The sequence below is a fragment of the Drosophila elegans genome, unplaced genomic scaffold, assembly GCF_018152505.1.
Source record: "Drosophila elegans isolate 14027-0461.03 unplaced genomic scaffold, ASM1815250v1 contig_476, whole genome shotgun sequence".
Classification (NCBI taxonomy): domain Eukaryota; kingdom Metazoa; phylum Arthropoda; class Insecta; order Diptera; family Drosophilidae; genus Drosophila; species Drosophila elegans.
The window spans coordinates 3,894,441-3,912,031 of NW_024545863.1; the positions used below are offsets into that span (position 1 = coordinate 3,894,441).

The window sequence follows — 17,591 nt, forward strand, 5'->3', positions numbered from 1 at the left end:
TCGCGTTTGCCAGTTGACCAGTTGACGTATGCGAAAATGCCGAAGATCGAAAATCTAATATGCCTAGGAATGTTAGCCCAGAAGATCCGCAAGCCATTTGACAATTTACATTAAAAAACAATTTTATTTCGTATAAAAATCTCAACAATAACAAAGGAATTTTGAATGGCCCAATGCCCTCGCGCTCTGAACTCAAAATTCAGAACTCAGAACTCAGAACCGCAGACGGCGCAGAATGTTGGCAGGCAGGTAGGAGCTTCCAGGTGTGGCAGGTGGCACGTACGAGGAGATGGGGGCGGTGGCCTCGGCTTGTGGGGCGGGCAGGAACTGGCTGGGCGCCTGGCTGCTGGCGGCATGGACGGGAGCGGGTGCGGGGGCGGGCTGGGAGGCGAAGTTCAAGGTGGAGGCCACACCGCCGTTCTGCGACTGGGAAGATCCGCCCAGCTGGTCGTACTGACTCTGGATGGCACGCTGGGCATTGGCGGCATCCTCGGGAGTGCGGTACTTCACGAAGTGCACCTCGGGCTTGTTGTTGTTGTTGTTGCGGATAGCATTCAGCTTGTTGGCCAGATCTCCAATATCAGCCTGCTTGTTCAGCACATAGATGGCGGTCTCCTGCTGGGCAGCCTGCTTGGCCAGAGCCAGGGCGGCATCCTCCAGGCCACGGTTCTCGGGTCCCTTGATGAAGACGACGCGCAGAGCCTTGTTCACGGCATTGGAGACCTGATCGGAGGCAGCCGGGTCGTAGAAGTCGCCCTCGTCGGCGGAGTAGGTGAAGAACTCCTTCTGGAGCTCGGCCTGGGGAGCAGCATAGTTGGGGGCAGCAGCCGACTGGGATCCCTCGAAGGAGTCAGCAATGGGAGCGGCGGCAAAGGATGCACTGGGTGCACTGGGTGCAGCCGCGAAGGCAGGGGCATCGTTGCTGGCCAAGCCAGATGGCTGGAAACTCAGACCCGACGAGGAGTGGGCCACTGGCTGGTAGTTGTAGCCCAGTTTGTCGGCTCTGGCCAAGACGGCGAGGCACAGGCACAGGACTGCGGAGAACTGACGCATGTTGAGTGGGTGAGCTGAATGCGGGATTTGATGCTGATGTCAGATGGTTCTTTGGCTTTTATGCAGATGACACCGCCATGCAAAAACGCTCTGCATAAAGCGGTCTAATTATGGCACACAAACCACAAACCACCTAGATCAGGCCGTGCCACCCTGCTAAGATATGCAAGCGAAGCGGGTGGCTGCACCGTGAGGTCAGCTCCGTGGCTCGGAAGGAAGACGATGACGTCCACGTATGGAGCTGGGCAGAGCCGGAGCTGGCGCCATAAAACTCATATTAAATTCAATATGCTGGCTTAATCAATAACTCGCGTATTCTTCTGCGCCGCTTTTGGCCAGTGCTATGGTACAACCTTGCCAATTCGGTATTTTCATGTATCTTTATCGTTGAAATCAATAAAATCTGGCTATAAAAACCGGCGAACCAGTGGACCGAGTATCGTAAATCCCATTTGGGGCAATTTAGATGGAATACGGCTCTGAATTTGTATCGGAATCGGAATCTGAATCTGTATCTGTATCCGACTTCGTCCGGGATGAAAAATGTCACCCAAATCGGTCGGAGAGCAAACAAAACGTTTGACAGGCCGTTTCACATGCAAATGAGGCGCGCCTAGTCGCGTTACTGCTGCCAAAAATAAATATTTTAACGATTCGCCAAATTATTATTGCCTTATTCAGCGGCTTTGTGTTGTCGTCTTGGTCTTCGAGTTTCAGCTTTATGCAAATGATGCGGGTGGAGGCGACCTTCCGCAGTCATCCGTCCATCCGTCCGTCCGTCCGTCCGCCGGAAGTGAAGCAGCGGACAACGGACAGCGGACATCGGACTCATCGCTAAATATAGCCGCCATCTTTTGCCGTATCGATCGGCTAGGCCGACCGCTAATTAACAACTGCAGTGCTGCGCCTTGTCAGCGCCCAATCAGATAACGCGATAATTGGTCTCTTAATAAATTACTTGGCGCCATCTGATTTGGCAATCCAAATCGGACTCCGAACCCCTCTACAAAAGCTGAAAGCTGGCCAATTCTGGCCGGCGTTTAATTTGCATGGCTATATTCGGTTTTATTTGCAGAGCCATGCAAAAATTTGCAGCCACAGCAGCAGTGTGACGAATCGTAAAAAATATATTATAAAGAAACCGCATTTTAATCTCTTATTTATGCATTTTTAAGGCAAATGTGAACTCTTCATAATTCATATCGCCTCATAATGCAGTCGAAGAACTGAATCTTGCACCTATAAAAGCCTCGAGATCGACGAGATAAGTCAGTAACCAATCATCTTTGCCATCCAAACAATCAACATGCGTTCCTTTATCGTCCTGTGCCTTATTGCCCTGGCCACGGCTGACAAACTGGGCTACAACTACCAGCCCGTGGCCCACTCCTCGTCTGGATTAAGCTTTCAGCCATCTGGCTTGGCCAGCAACGATGCCCCTGCCTTCGCGGCTGCACCCAGTGCACCCAGTGCATCCTTTGCCGCCGCTCCCATTGCTGACTCCTTCGAGGGATCCCAGTCGGCTGCTGCCCCCAACTATGCTGCTCCCCAGGCCGAGCTCCAGAAGGAGTTCTTCACCTACTCCGCCGACGAGGGCGACTTCTACGACCCGGCTGCCTCCGATCAGGTCTCCAATGCCGTGAACAAGGCTCTGCGCGTCGTCTTCATCAAGGGACCCGAGAACCGTGGCCTGGAGGATGCCGCCCTGGCTCTGGCCAAGCAGGCTGCCCAGCAGGAAACCGCCATCTATGTGCTGAACAAGCAGGCTGATATTGGAGATCTGGCCAACAAGCTGAATGCCATCCGCAACAACAACAACAACAAGCCCGAGGTGCACTTCGTCAAGTACCGCACTCCCGAGGATGCGGCCAATGCCCAGCGTGCCATCCAGGGTCAGTACGACCAGCTGGGCGGATCTTCCCAGTCGCAGAACGGCGGTGTGGCCTCCACCCTGAACTTCGCCTCCCAGCCCGCCCACCAAGAGACCGCCGCTGCCAGTGCTCCTGGTCCCAGCTACTTGCCCGCCAACATTTTCCGCCGTTTCCGTCTTTAATCGCCAACCAGCCGTTGTTTCGATTTGTTGTCTAGTTATCATGTTGCTTTATTGTTTAAATAAAACGAAAACTTATTAGTAATACAAACTGAGTTTTAACCAACGGTCTTGATATTTTACCATACAAAAAAAACATTTTTGCGATAAAAGTAAAAATTATGGTCCAAATATGGAATTCCTTGTTGAACTCGTAAAAGTCTACATTATATTGAAATTTATATGACATTTTTTTAGCATTTTCGTTAAAATAAAATGTTTTTCATTTACTCCTGTCTGCTCCTATTAACCGTATTGTAAATAATAATATCTTTTAAAATATATTTTTCTACTCAAAGTACCCAAATATGAAATGTCATACCTCGTTGAACTCTTTATTAAATTATTTGCAATTTTATTATGATTGATATGAGTATTATAGCCCGCAAAAACAAATGTGTTTACAATAGAAGAAGAAATTTGAAAAAAATAGTTATATTTTTAGAATCATCCTTTGATTTCTAAGCTGTGGATAGTTTGTCGTTCGGCCGTGTTATTAAAATACAACAAAAACAACTTTCAACATAAATCATGATTTTATTTTATCACCAACATTTTTGTATTTTCCCTATGACAATGCAAAAATATTTAAAACTGAAAAATTGTATTCCTTAAAATATATAAAAATTTGTCAAAAAATACATTTGTAGAAATCAGTTGAAAAGTAACGCAGATCAAAAAATGAGTTTATCACCGCTATAATTGTGTTGGGATCACGTTACAAGTGCCCTTGTTACTACTAGCCATCGGTTGGATTATAGGTCATTTGTATATTTTTAATGCTCTCAACAGGAGACCGTTTCATACTGAGGAGCTTCTCTATTTTGCTGGCTCTTTTTATAGGGAATTTGTTGGGAATTCCCAGGCAATTTTAAACAGGTTTCTATGGAGATCAAAGTAATCTTCCGACATTCTCTTTGACTTTGAACCTGAAACTAAAAAGTTGCTTGAAGTTCTAGACCCACTTTCGATAGCCGAAAAGCGACAAACAAAGAAAACAAAATATCATAAACTATCAAAGGAATCAGCATAAGAGAATGCATAAATTAAGCTTTTATCGACTCGTAGGCGGAACTCCAAGAATGCATCACATTGTGTTCAACTTTAACGACCGCCAGAACATTTATAGCCGTCTTTTACTTTTTTTTTTTTTTTTGGAAACGGGTTTAATAGTTTTGCAGCATTTTCCCCAATCGAATTCCGAGCAGTTTTGGCCGGGCTAAAAATAATTCGCGGCGCCATGAACCGGTCGAGCAGAACGCGTCTGCAATTGGGCAGAAAGTCTGGGGTCGGCGACTGGATGGATGGCCAATAATGTTAGGATAGTTTTGCATAATCATTTCATAAGCGCACCGCTTAACATACAACAAAAAACTAGTTGAGTTATGGAGCAAACCGACGGGAATGATGACGCTTATTGTTCTAAGGCGGTTCTAACTACGCCCGCGTGGGTATAAAAGCCGAGCGCCTCGATCTCAGGATTCAGTCTTGGCCTTTGCCTGTTCAGCATACCCAGCCTTAGCAAAATCTTCACAACTATGCGTTTCCTCATCGCCTTCTGCCTGATCGGTGCCGCCTGTGCCCAGTACAACTACGGAGCTGGATTCTCCGGAGCCGCCTCCGACAATGTGCCCAGCTTCTCCGGAAACGCAGTGGGTGGTGGTGCCGACTACGGTTCGGCCAGCAGCCCGGTGTCCGACTACTCGGCCTCCAGCGAGCTGAACAAGGAGTACTACACCTTCGAGGCCGACGAGAGCCAGTTCGAGGATCCCCTGGCCTCCCAGAAGATCGCCGGTTCCGTGAACAAGGGTCTGCGCGTGGTGTTCATCAAGGGACCCGAGAACCGTGGCCTGGAGAACGCCGCCCTGGCCCTGGCCAAGCAGGCTGCAGAGCAGAGGACCGCCATTTATGTGCTGAACAAGCAGACCGACATCGGAGATCTGGCCCAGCGCTTCAATGCCGCCCGCCAGAACGCCAACCAGCGTCCAGAGGTGCACTTCGTCAAGTACAGGACGCCCGAGGATGCGGCCAATGCGCAGCGTGCCATCCAATCGCAGTACGATAACCTGGGCGGATCCAGCCAGTCCATCAACGGCGGCGTGGCCAACGCCATCAACTTCGCCTCCGCCGCCCCCGCAGCCCCCGCCCGCCATGGCGCCAACTACTCGCCCCCGGCCGCCGCCACCAGCAACTCCTACCTGCCCGCCAACATCCTGCGACGCCTGCGCATCCGTTAAGGACCTCCAAAGCCGACAGTTGTTAAATGTTTTGTAGAAATGTAATTGAATAAAAACGAAAATCGATATAAACCAATAACATGTGCCTTGTTTTTTTACTAACACAACTAAAAACAAGAAAGAACGAGAAGAGTTTTCCCACTATTAGATACCCGTTTCTCAGCCAACGAACTTCAAACTTCTGCTTACCGGCAGAGCAGCGGCCGAGCACCAGCAGAGTTTCCGAGATCTCGACGTTCATACAGACGGACAGACAGACAGACAAACAGATATAAATACTTTACCTGATCGGAAAAGCTTCCTTCTACCTGTTACATACTTTTCAACTTTTAATCGACGAGTACCGGGTATAAAAAAGGCAACGAATGCCTTTTGCATTAGGGATGCAATAAAGATACTCAACTTCATTGTTGTTGCCAAGCTTCGGTGTAATGTCCGCTTCTACATCGTCCTATCATGTGTGCAATTACAAAACCTGATTCAAGATCTTCTAAGTTTCTGGCTTTGTCAGCGGTTATTGCATTTTTATGCTGCCATGATTTTATCGCTTTTCCTTATAATAACATTTATGCAAAGCTGAATTGCTCTGCGAGCTCGAACAAAAGCCGAGCGCTGCCTATTTTGTAGGCGGAAAAAACATTTAGCAGCATCAGCGCTTTGTCTTCGAGAAGCTGCGCCGCCAGCTTCGAAGTTGGCTTGGTATAAATAATAAACGCCGCCGTGGTCATAGGCAGAAGCAACTTGTGCTCCGAACCAAGAGAACCTCAATTCCCAACTAAAGATGCGCGCCTTCATCGTAAGTGGTTCAGCCTGGACACCCGTCGAAACTAGAACTAATGGATAACCCTTGATTCCTCGTAGGTAATGTGCCTAGTGGCAGTCGCCTGTGCCGACAAGCTCGGCTACAACTACCAGCCCGTGGGCCACTCCAGCTCCGGACTGTCCTTTGCTCCTGGAAGTGGCAGCATTGGAGGTGGCTCCATTGGAGGTGGATCTATCGGAGGTGGATCTATCGGAGGTGGATCAATCGGAGGAGACCTCATCGGAGGAGGTTCCCTGGGAGGTGGATCCCTGGGAGGCGGCTCCCTGGGAGGAGGCGCCATTGGAGGTCTAATTGGTCTTGGTGGACTTGGAGGTGGCGATTCCCTGAGCGCCCCCGTTTCCTACAACGCCCCCGCTCCTTCTGCTGAGCTCGAGAAGGAGTTCTTCACCTTCTCCGCCAACGAACAGGACTTCGATGAGCCCCAGGAACTTGAGCGTGTGGCCAGCTCCGTGAACAAGGGTCTGCGCGTGGTCTTCATCAAGGGACCCGAGAACCGTGGCCTGGAGAACGCCGCCCTGGCTCTGGCCAAGCAGGCTGCCCAGCAGGAGACCGCCATCTATGTGCTGAACAAGCAGGCCGATATTGGAGATCTTGCCCAGAAGTTGAACGCCATCCGCAGCAACAACAACAACAAGCCCGAGGTGCACTTCGTCAAGTACAGGACCCCCGAGGATGCAGCCAATGCTCAGCGTGCCATCCAGTCGCAGTACGACCAGCTGGGAGGATCCTCTCAGGCCCACAATGGTGGTGTGGCCTCCGCCCTGAACTTCGCCTCCGCGGGTCCCGTCCAGAAGGCCAACGCCCAGATCCCCGAGAACGCCTACCTGCCCACTTCCGTCTTCCGTCGTCGCTTGTAAATATTTTTAAACCACTTCGTGATGAGGCCGTAGTATGTCTTTGTTAAAACTTATTGTTGAAACCTATTGAATAAAAATATTAAAAATTTAAAACCAAACTGTTAATTGTTGTTCAATTGTCTGGAAATTAGAAAATATATTTTGTTTCATCAGAATTCTGCCATTACCAAAATTTTAAGATTTGTATTTAAGTTAAACTCAACTGGAAATGCAAGAAGCTTTTGAGGAATACATTTAAGACTTCAATAACAAAATTGTTTTTAATATTTTGGTTTTAAAATTTAATTAATTTGAACATAAAATTTGTTTTGTCTATACTCTATACCATACTCAATACTATTAGGCACTAAAAATTCTGCAAGAAATAAAATAGCTTTAATAGGCCTACATCTGATCTATGTAAATATTACTATCCTACAGGAACTTAAAATAATTTTCGAAATCCAACTTCCTGATAGCCTTTACTTTGAATAATGGCAAAACAATTTTATTTTATTAATTCAAGGATTTTTATTCAAATTGTTGAATGACGTATTTCAAAACTTCCGCATATTTTCGATATCGGCCAACATTTAAAAACAAAATTGCCAAATTATTAGATAAAAGCATATTTTTTGTAAAAGCGTTTTAAATAAGTTTTCTAATAAGTAAATTATGTATGCAAACAAAAAAGAATCAATGAACTGGGGGCGGCATTTCAAACACCTCATTAGACGACCCGCCAATTATAGCGCTTGCATCATGCCCATAAATCAGAACTAAGCAGAGGTGTCCACAACGATTATGATAACTAAACGCTTGTCGTTTAGTCGGAAAACCCAAGTGCAGATGTCCTACATAAAACAAGCTCTTAGCCTTGCCGAAGAATTTGTGAGAAATATTTATTTATTTATATTATACCTAATGATGACCCATCTGCATGATAAACTCATTCCGTTGTGCTCGCGACATATTAATTTTATAATTTTATATGAATTCTTGTAAAAAATCGGACGAAACTCGAAATATTTGAATAACCCACCACGACCGGACACTGCCCATTCAAACGCAGCCAAAAAATTCCACAGCGCACATTAAAAAAAACCGAAGAAGCAAAAACCTTTGTAGGCGGCACAACACAGTGGCTTCAAAGAGATCTCCGTGCAGCGAAGACGCCGCGGCGGTATCTTTGTCTTTATCAGCCTCCAAAATGGGTTTGTATAAATAACAAAGATCGCTCCTAGCCAGAGACACAAGCAGTTCAAACCTCAAAGCAAAAGAACCAGCAATCAGCTCAAGATGCGCGCATTTATCGTAAGTAGTGCGATCAAGGACTTAAAGGATTATACACCAGGATAACACTTCACTTCCCCCTCGTGTCGCAGGTTATGTGTTTGGTGGCAGTTGCCTGCGCCGATAAACTCGGCTACAACTACCAGCCCGTGGGTCACTCCAGCTCTGGATTGTCCTTTGCTCCTGGCAGTGGCTCCATTGGAGGCGGCTCCATTGGAGGTGGCTCCATTGGAGGAGGATCCATTGGAGGAGGAAGCATTGGAGGTGGCTCCTTGGGAGGAGGCTCCCTTGGCGTTGGATCCCTTGGAGGTGGATCCCTTGGAGGTGGCTCCCTAGGAGGCGGAATCGATTCCGGTCTGGGAGGTCTGAGTGGTCTTGGAGGTGGCGATTCCCTGAGCGCCCCCGTCTCCTACAACGCCCCCGCTCCTTCTGCTGAGCTCGAGAAGGAATTCTTCACCTTCTCCGCCAACGAACAGGACTTCGATGAGCCCCAGGAACTGGAGCGTGTTGCTGGATCCGTGAACAAGGGCCTCCGTGTGGTCTTCATCAAGGGACCCGAGAACCGTGGCCTGGAGAACGCCGCCCTGGCTCTGGCCAAGCAGGCTGCCCAGCAGGAGACCGCCATCTATGTGCTGAACAAGCAGGCTGACATTGGAGATCTTGCCCAGAAGTTGAACGCCATCCGCAGCAACAACAACAACAAGCCCGAGGTGCATTTCGTCAAGTACCGCACTCCCGAGGATGCGGCCAACGCCCAGCGTGCCATCCAGTCGCAGTACGACCAGCTGGGAGGATCCAGCCAGGCTCATGACGGTGGTGTGGCCCCCGCACTGAACTTTGCCTCCGCCGGTCCCGTCCAGAAGGCCAACGCCCAGATCCCCGAGAACGCCTACCTGCCCACTTCCGTCTTCCGTCGCCTGCGATTCTAAGATGTGCCATCTTTGGACCCTATTAGATTAAGCGAACTTCGACTGAAGAACTCACTCTTCCTGTTACTTGTTGTTGACTAATGCATAATTACACCAATAAATTTCAAATTTAAAAACGAATACTCAAACAAAGGTCTTCTTTATGTGTTTTATAGAGTGGCAGTTTTATAGCGGATTTGCCATAGAGGCTAATGGTGCATTAAAACCGCCTTGTTTAGCGTGTTTGTTTGCGGATGGGTTAAATATAAACAGTGCCCTTCAGACTATAAATATCTCGATTGTATGACATCGAGATAAGGAAGGTGGCTTGGCCAAGTTTCCTTTATGAGTATTTCCTAAGATTTGCATTAAGATTCACTGCGACTTTCCAAACAAATCGCTGAACTAATTGTCTGACAAAAAGCCAACTCGTATGCCGCCAGATTAATCGACTACAGGATTGGATCCACCCACTTGGCCCGGGGGGAATACCGATTAATATGGGTCTCCCCCGAACCGATGGGAACTGGTTCTTCCCGCCGACAGCTCAAGGTCGCGGAGATGCCAACCACTGTTAGGTGACCTGGTTTCCGAGGCCCGTCGTGTGTCACGTTCAATTAGAAAGGAATCTCAAGTGCAACCCACATACGAAGACAATGAAGATTTATGCCCAATCGAAACCTGATTAGCCATAAAAACAAAATCTAATCATTAATTTTATTAAGCTGACGATCACTTTTTTGTTGAAATCATTAACAAATAAGCGGTTCTGTATACATATTCAAGCAAATATAACAAAACAGTCTGGCCAGCCACTTTGGACTGCAAGAGTCCGATAGCTCGGTGTTTTGTGCATAAATTATAAGCCAATTATGGGTGAATCACGATAGTTCGGATAACGACCGGACTGGACTTGTACTCACACTCGCATTCGGATTTTGGACACGGGCCCGGCGGAATCGGAATCGCATCTCAAAGTCGGCGGCGCTATTGAAGCTAGCTCTGCTCAAAACAATGTGTTAAATGTGTTAAGAGCGAAATTATGTTAGCAGATTAACAGCATTCCGAAAACCCGATGGTCAATGGCCACTGGCCATTCACGATTCGTGAGCGAAGATCGATGATCGCCGTGTTCCGCCACCGGGACCCAGACGGCTCAATTGACTAGATTTTCTAGTCTAATTTTAAACGTCTTCGCGTTGGCGGTATAAAAGCTAGTTAATGAATAATATGGTCAGCATTCTTCTAGAATACTTCGCAGGCAACAGTTCAGAGAATGCGTGCCCTCATTATTCTATGCGTTGTGGCGGCGGCAAGTGCCGGCAGTTTGTCCGGCTACAATTACGGGCAAGGTGCGACGGCTAGCATTGAAGGAGGTAGTGGTGTCACCAAGACCGCCGGACTGGCCGGTCCAGTCAGCTACAGTGCCGCTCCACAGGCGTCAGTTCACAAGGAGTTCTACAGCTTCCATGCCAACGATGACGACTTCGAGGATCGCGATGCCCTGCGCCAGGCCCTGGCTTCGGTGAAGAAGAACGTCCGTGTGATCTTCATTAAGTCGCCGGAGAACCGAGGCTACGAGAACGCCGTTTTGGCCCTGGCCAAACAGGCTGCCCAGCAGCAGACCGCCATCTATGTGCTGCACAAGCAGACCGACATCAACGAGCTGGCCCAGAAGTTCAATGCCGTGCGGCAGAACGCCAACAAGAAGCCGGAGGTGCACTTCGTCAAGTATCGCACTCCCGAGGACGCCGCCAATGCCCAGCGGGCCATCCAGTCGCAGTACGATCAGCTGGGCGGCACCAGCCAGTCCATCAACGGGGGCGTGGCCAACGCCATCAACTTCGCCTCCCAAGGAGCGGCTCCCGTGCGCACTGCTCCGCAACAGGTGCCCCAGAGCAACTACCTGCCCGCCTCCATTCTAAGTCGCCTGCGTCACTAGAAAATCTCCCTGTTAAACGTTGTTTTCGAATAAAAATTATTTAGTTTGTTTACATACAAAATTTTGAAGTTTTTAATTTTGAAAGCTCATAGATTTACTGCTCAGCAAAGGGGGGAAATATGTGGTTTAAAAATCTATAAATATTTATTAAGAATTACGATTGTAATTTTGGGCCGATTTACAGTAAACACCTATTAAAAATCTTGAAAAGATCATGAAATCATAATTTCAAAAAGGACCAATCCGCTTTTGTAGTAGTTTCCAGAAAATGTTCAGTTTACCGCCAGAAATATTAATATACAATATATATTAATATACAATATATTTTGTTTACAATTTCTAAAGGCATAAAATTCTATCATCTAGATTTATAATTCTCTAAGCTTAAATATTTTTTTGGTTTTTGAAGCCACCTGCACAATATATTTAAAACTTGTACAACTTTTTTAATACTTTTGAGTGTTTGTATAGCAAGTTTAAACAAAACAAAATAACAAAAATTATTATTATTTGTGGCCCAAAAAAAACCTAAAAATATGAAATTCCACAGAATGACTATATTTAATCAAATTATGATGGTGAAAGGTTTCATTTAAGCTAACTACTCTTTAAATAGTAATTAAGATATTATTTAAGAAATTGTGTTTTTTTTTATCATGGCCAAGAAAACCCTTCCAAGTATGCAACATATTTTTAACCAGGATTACCGAATAACTTAAAGTACTTAAATAATAAGATAGTAAATTGTAAACTTAATTTTGCGCCCTCCATTATCTCATGTTTTCCTCTGAATGCTTTTAACCATTTTGAATTTTAAAAGCAAGATGGTACTGCTATAAAGTAGAAAAAAACCACGCAAACAGAACCTACGTAGAATAACAAAAATGTCTTAAGACAAACTCCGAAGGAGATCGATATTTATTGACTTAATAAAAAAACACCAAAAACACTTTTTCGCATTCCCTGACCTTGAACCGACAAAGCACAGGTTTGGTTAGAGAGCTAGCTCCTTTCATTTAACTACTTGTTTTCACTTTCAAAGTTTGAAAGAAAAATAGTTCACGAAAAAATATAAGAACTGGCAAAGTTTCTTTGCCATTAAACTGAGCGAGTGAGGATATTTGGTTGAGAAATGCATTACACACTATAAAACTGGTTTAAAATTTAAAAACTGAATTTATTTAAGCATTAGTCAACAATAACTAGGATTTAAGGTCAGTCAAAGATCGCTGCCATTTTCGAATCGACTAATCGAGTGAAACGAGCGACTTAGACGCGGCGGAAGACCGATGAGGGCAGGTACGAGTTGTCGGGGTTCTGGGCGGTGGCCTGACGCACTGGTCCGGCGGATGCGAAGTTCAGGACGGGGGCGACACCGCCGTTGTGGGCCTGGCTGGATCCTCCCAGCTGGTCGTACTGACCCTGGATGGCGCGCTGGGCATTGGCGGCGTCCTCGGGAGTGCGGTACTTGACGAAGTGCACCTCGGGCTTGTTGTTGTTGTTGCTGCGGATGGCGTTCAACTTCTGGGCAAGATCTCCAATATCAGCCTGCTTGTTCAGCACATAGATGGCGGTCTCCTGCTGGGCAGCCTGCTTGGCCAGAGCCAGGGCGGCGTTCTCCAGGCCACGGTTCTCGGGTCCCTTGATGAAGACCACACGGAGGGCCTTGTTCAGGGCGGAGGACACACGCTCCAGCTGCTGGGGCTCATCGAAGTCCTGCTCGTTGGCGGTGAAGGTGAAGAACTCCTTCTCCAGCTCGGCGGCGGGGGCAGGGGCGCTGTAGGAGACGGGGGGCACTCAGGGAGTCACCGCCGCCGATGCTGCCACCTCCGAAGCTGCTGAGACCGCCCAGACCGGCACCGCTGCCAATGCTGCCTCCCAGGGAGCCACCTCCCAGAGATCCACCTCCAATGGAGCCACCTCCAATGGAGCCACCTCCAATGGAGCCACCTCCAATGGAGCCACCTCCAATGGAGCCTCCTCCAAGGGAGCCACCTCCAATGGAACCACTGCCAGGAGCAAAGGACAATCCAGAGCTGGAGTGACCCACGGGCTGGTAGTTGTAGCCGAGCTTATCGGCGCAGGCAACTGCCACCAAGCACATAACCTGCAGAGAGACAAAACGAAGTTGTAATCCTTGATATCCTGGGAGTACTGGTCGACCGCTTCGATACTTACGATGAAGGCACGCATTTTGAATTTAGTTCTTTGACTTTGACCACTCGGTTGTGTCTGACGTTTGCATCACCGAAAGGTCCAATATTTATACGAAAAGCAGCGATCGGTGTCACTAGACTGCGCTCAAGTTCATGAAGACTTGCCAGTCCGTTGTTGTTATTGTTGGCGCATTTCAAAGTAACTTCTTCGGCAGCTTTTGTCTCTCGAAATGCTATCCACCTTCGAACGACGTCGTCGCTGGTGGAGATAAAACAATGGCGACAACGTCGCGAACAAAGCGCATCGATGTCTTGCCGCCCTATTCTTGCAAATGCTGGCGTCGACTTTATGCAAATATCCCCCATCTCGCAGTGGAAGTACCCATGCCAAAGAGCATGCCATCACGTTGTAATCCAATAGAGCAGCCGGCTCTTTGGCAGAGGAAACGGCCAGAAAGCAGCTGAAAACTCGTTTAGCAAAAGCCACTATAAATGGTCATGCTTTCAGTAAATGAAATGATTTTCTTCATATTTTATATGCTAAAACATTTTGCGGAGCACCGAAACGAGTTCGAAAACGACTCGGGTTTTCTACACTTTTTAGTTTTGGTCCAGCCGCATATTTCTAGCTGGGAATTCCCGGCTATTATTGCGTCCCCCTTTGGTATTTGAAATATGGTATTTGGAACTGGCTGCTCTAAGGTTTGGCCATCCGATACCGATACTCATGCAAAGCTCATCGTTTTACCATGATGCGGCGGTGGGGGGAAAACAATGGCTTCAAATAGATAGATAGAAATCAATTTTCGCGCAGCCTTTTTTGCGCATCCATTCATTCATCCGTCCATCCATCTATCGGTCCGTCCATCTGTCTATCTGTCTATCTGTCCGGAGTTCAACCATTTAACCTGTGGCAAAAAAAAACACCGCTTGGCAAAATAGAAGCCATAAAGTTAACAACCGTTGCGACCTTGAGGTTTTTACTGTTGACCAGCACCCGAAGCTATAGCTACTCGGAATTCGGCGGTAATCAGCTGGCGCCAGCCGACCATTTAATCTGATCAGCGATTATCACGTTTTTCATCATGGTTTATTGATATCATAAAAATTATTGTTTTTTATTTTGGCAATATTTCGAGGAGAGAGGGGAGGCAGAAGCAGCAACCAAGCCGCTGAAAACGGTTTCGATTTGCATTATTAAAGAGCCTCGTCGGAGAAATAGCCAAGATCCATATTTAAGATAGCCCAAGCGATTTGCAAATCAATAGTGGCGAATGCCAATCGCGGTTATGACTAAGATATTGATTGATATCACGGATAACTATAGCGATGAGTAAACCGTAGACGGGGTCACTTAGGAAATCCGCCCGGATTCCATGATATCACCATAACTCATACAAGACTTTCGTTCGTTCTACATCTAATGGTAATGCGCATGTTTGGCATATGTTTAACCCAGACCAAAAACCCAAACTGGCCAGAATCTAATCAAGATTCACACTCGAGGCAATAACCTAAAGTCAAAAACAATTTGTCTTGGCTTTGTGTGCGGCCCCACCTTTTGCCCACCAACTGTTGCGGATCGTGGACAAATGGCCAGTATCTTAGCATCACCATCGGCATCTCAGCCAACTTAACCAACTCAGTTGCTGGTGGCAATGTCATATGCAAACTAAACAAATGTAAACATAATAAAACAAACCAGCTACAATTTCAAGGTCTCGGGCGCCACACGCACATAAAAGATGCACGCAGCTGCGACATAAAAAGTGGTCGAAAAAGCAGAGAAGAGTTTCCAGCTCGGAATCGAAGATACTATAATAGCGGTCGGAAGACGTTGGCGTATCAATAAATAAATAAAACAAAATGCGGCCCAGCCGGACCAAAAACTACGGGAGGGAATTTCTGGAATCGCTTTATGCAAATGCCTGTTGGGGTCCATCGATCTATTTACCAAAATCTGTCAGTGTCTATTATTTCTTCCATTATTTCTCTCCTCGCTTTTAGAAAACACAAGCCTGTCCCTTTATTATTTTATTGGCATTGTTCTGGGCACAAAAAGTCGACGCCAATAAAAATGTGAATTTAATTTATTCGGCTATCACCTGGCTAGTGTCAAAAGCGGGCGGTGCCTTTCAGGTGCAAAATCCAATCGAATCTGTCGCCTCTCCATAAATTGGAGCATTAGTATTTTCCTTAAATCATAAGCTTTATATGTGAACAAATTTGCAAGTTAAGGCCCAGTTAAACGAGTTTGTTTGCTTCTGGCCTTTCTTTTGCAAAAATGTTTGGGGCTGTCTACATTTAGAACTCTTTTACGAGCAGTCCGATTTTATTCTTCTATAAATTCGATTCGATTTTTTGTTTCAAAAATTGTTTCCGCATACCTGACGACAAATAAAAATATGTTTTACTATAAAAGCTGAATGGCAAGCCACAAAACCGTTTTGGTGTGCAAAAAAATATGCAAATATATTAAATTTGATATGCAAATAGCCGATATCAATTATTTCAAGCGCAAAAAAGCCCGAATAAAAGCGAAACGAACTGAAACTAAACTAAAGCTTATGACAAAAAAAAGCGATATTTTAAAAACCTGGCCAAAAGTGCTGAAAGGAATAAATCAAGTCAAATTTCGCCGAGCTGCCCAATTTGTTTAGCAAATTGTGTTAGCGATAAAAACATTTTGTATTGACAATCAAACGGCAACGACGACAGATGCTGATTATTATTTTGCGTGTTATTTTTGCGTATTTTTTTCTGTTTCCTTTGGAAGCAGCTAAGTGGTCTGTTTATGCGCGCTAACCAGCCAAAAGTGCCCCGGGAAATTGACACCACAGTCACACATTGGCACAGCAAGAAGCACGACTAGGAAAAAATAGGAAGAGGAAAATTTTATGTCTTCAGAGTTTTAGCAAAAATAATAATAGAAATAAATTCTCAGCTTACTGTGTGAGCCTTGGCGCCCGCAAAAAGGCAATAAATTATTTTCCTCCTCCTTGCTACGCATCGTAAGCTAAAAACAGGAATTTATCTGCTGTGTATATCGAAGTGCATATTGTCGTCGACGCTTGAGCTCTTCATTTTGTTTTAATTGCAGGCCTACCTTTGCCTAATGCCAGCTTAATGTCCCAGTTTCGGAATACCAACAGCACGGTCCCAGTGCAAATTATCGTTTAATTTATTAAGCAGCGACTATGCCGGCTTTTAATATGAATATGTGTGCAAAGCACTAATTACAGATACAACACGCCCACTCCCCTATAAAGAACGTGTATAGTAATTAGAAAATAAGAACACATAGGCGTAAAAATGGCACCAACTCGCGTCTCGTTGGTTGACATAAATTTGGAGCAACGCTGCGTATACGTAATGAAAGCACACTCACAATCAAAACTTAATCTGCAGAACGGCAAAAGGAAAAATCAACTATGGAGCGAGGCCAGCCAAACTGGTTGACCCAACTATCACTTGTTTGACCTGATCTTTCCCAGCTCGAATTCCCTCACCCCCCCTCGAAATTTATCGGCAACTTGAACTTGAAGATGTCGCCATACCCATTTACATTTCTAATGAAAACGTCACCAGAACTCGTACTGGTGGTCGAGCGTGGAGCTCTGTTTTCGGGGCTTAAGAAAATTAACATATTTACATAATACCTGGCGGCACCCCCGACAACTGGCTGTGTGAAATATGCTATCAAGCTCTTGCTTAATTGAGGCAAATATTTTCACATTTCATTCGGCGAGAGGGTCAGAGGTTGCTTAATCTGCTCTTGTTACGCACTCTACGTACATTGCTCGGCAGAGTGTCAAATGTTTGGCGACAAGACAGCCAAGTGTTTGCCTGTTGACAATAATTTGGATTTTTAGCATGCTCGCACTTGTGTTGCTAAATATTTTTGTAAGTAATTCCATGAGCACGTTGCGAGTTTGATTTTTATGGCAAGCTTTAACGAAACGAGTGCGTATACTTGATATGGACTTTAAGAATGTATATATATATTTTTCCTGGGGCTGTCATATTGGGTATTCCTTGTTGTCATTCACCCAACATCCAAGCCCCGCCCATCGCCTAGCGCCAAACGCCCCTTTATGCGCTGCACATGACAATGAGATGGAATCGTGGAACACACCGGGATATCGCCCATTGGCCGCACTTGTCACGTCCGAGTCAATGGGCATGGGCTTGGGGAATGGGAGTCCGAGGGTTAGGGGTCAGGGGTTACGAGGCTGGGGAGCGCGTTAAGTGACG

At 46.3% G+C, this 17,591-nt stretch overlaps 6 protein-coding genes and 1 pseudogene across 6 annotated transcripts; 5 read left to right on the plus strand and 2 right to left on the minus strand.

Annotated features, from left to right (window-relative positions):
• Positions 1 to 174: 174 nt before the first annotated feature.
• LOC108148902 lies at positions 175 to 1,093 on the minus strand. Its single transcript, XM_017276218.1, has one exon. The coding sequence runs from the start codon at positions 1,051 to 1,053 to the stop codon at positions 214 to 216; it is 840 nt and encodes a 279-aa protein (XP_017131707.1). The 5' UTR covers positions 1,054 to 1,093; the 3' UTR covers positions 175 to 213.
• A 1,237-nt stretch (positions 1,094 to 2,330) lies between these two features.
• On the plus strand, positions 2,331 to 3,136 carry LOC108148903. The gene has a single exon (XM_017276219.1). The coding sequence runs from the start codon at positions 2,360 to 2,362 to the stop codon at positions 3,104 to 3,106; it is 747 nt and encodes a 248-aa protein (XP_017131708.1). The 5' UTR covers positions 2,331 to 2,359; the 3' UTR covers positions 3,107 to 3,136.
• Positions 3,137 to 4,616: 1,480 nt separating this feature from the next.
• LOC108148523 lies at positions 4,617 to 5,455 on the plus strand. The gene has a single exon (XM_017275561.2). The coding sequence runs from the start codon at positions 4,681 to 4,683 to the stop codon at positions 5,377 to 5,379; it is 699 nt and encodes a 232-aa protein (XP_017131050.1). The 5' UTR covers positions 4,617 to 4,680; the 3' UTR covers positions 5,380 to 5,455.
• Positions 5,456 to 6,072: 617 nt separating this feature from the next.
• On the plus strand, positions 6,073 to 7,157 carry LOC108148972 (keratin, type I cytoskeletal 10-like). The gene is made up of 2 exons (XM_017276311.1): positions 6,073 to 6,175; positions 6,241 to 7,157. The coding sequence occupies exons 1-2, from the start codon at positions 6,161 to 6,163 to the stop codon at positions 7,057 to 7,059; spliced, it is 834 nt and encodes a 277-aa protein (XP_017131800.1). The 5' UTR covers positions 6,073 to 6,160; the 3' UTR covers positions 7,060 to 7,157.
• Positions 7,158 to 8,242: 1,085 nt separating this feature from the next.
• LOC108148971 (PPE family protein PPE10-like) lies at positions 8,243 to 9,380 on the plus strand. The gene is made up of 2 exons (XM_017276310.1): positions 8,243 to 8,352; positions 8,424 to 9,380. Exons 1-2 carry the CDS (start codon positions 8,338 to 8,340, stop codon positions 9,258 to 9,260), a joined length of 852 nt encoding a protein of 283 aa, XP_017131799.1. The 5' UTR covers positions 8,243 to 8,337; the 3' UTR covers positions 9,261 to 9,380.
• Positions 9,381 to 10,366: 986 nt separating this feature from the next.
• LOC108148471 lies at positions 10,367 to 11,242 on the plus strand. Its single transcript, XM_017275503.2, has one exon. It carries the CDS (start codon positions 10,516 to 10,518, stop codon positions 11,179 to 11,181), a length of 666 nt encoding a protein of 221 aa, XP_017130992.1. The 5' UTR covers positions 10,367 to 10,515; the 3' UTR covers positions 11,182 to 11,242.
• Positions 11,243 to 12,337: 1,095 nt separating this feature from the next.
• On the minus strand, positions 12,338 to 13,466 carry LOC108148470 (annotated as a pseudogene).
• Between the last annotated feature and the right edge of the window lie 4,125 nt (positions 13,467 to 17,591).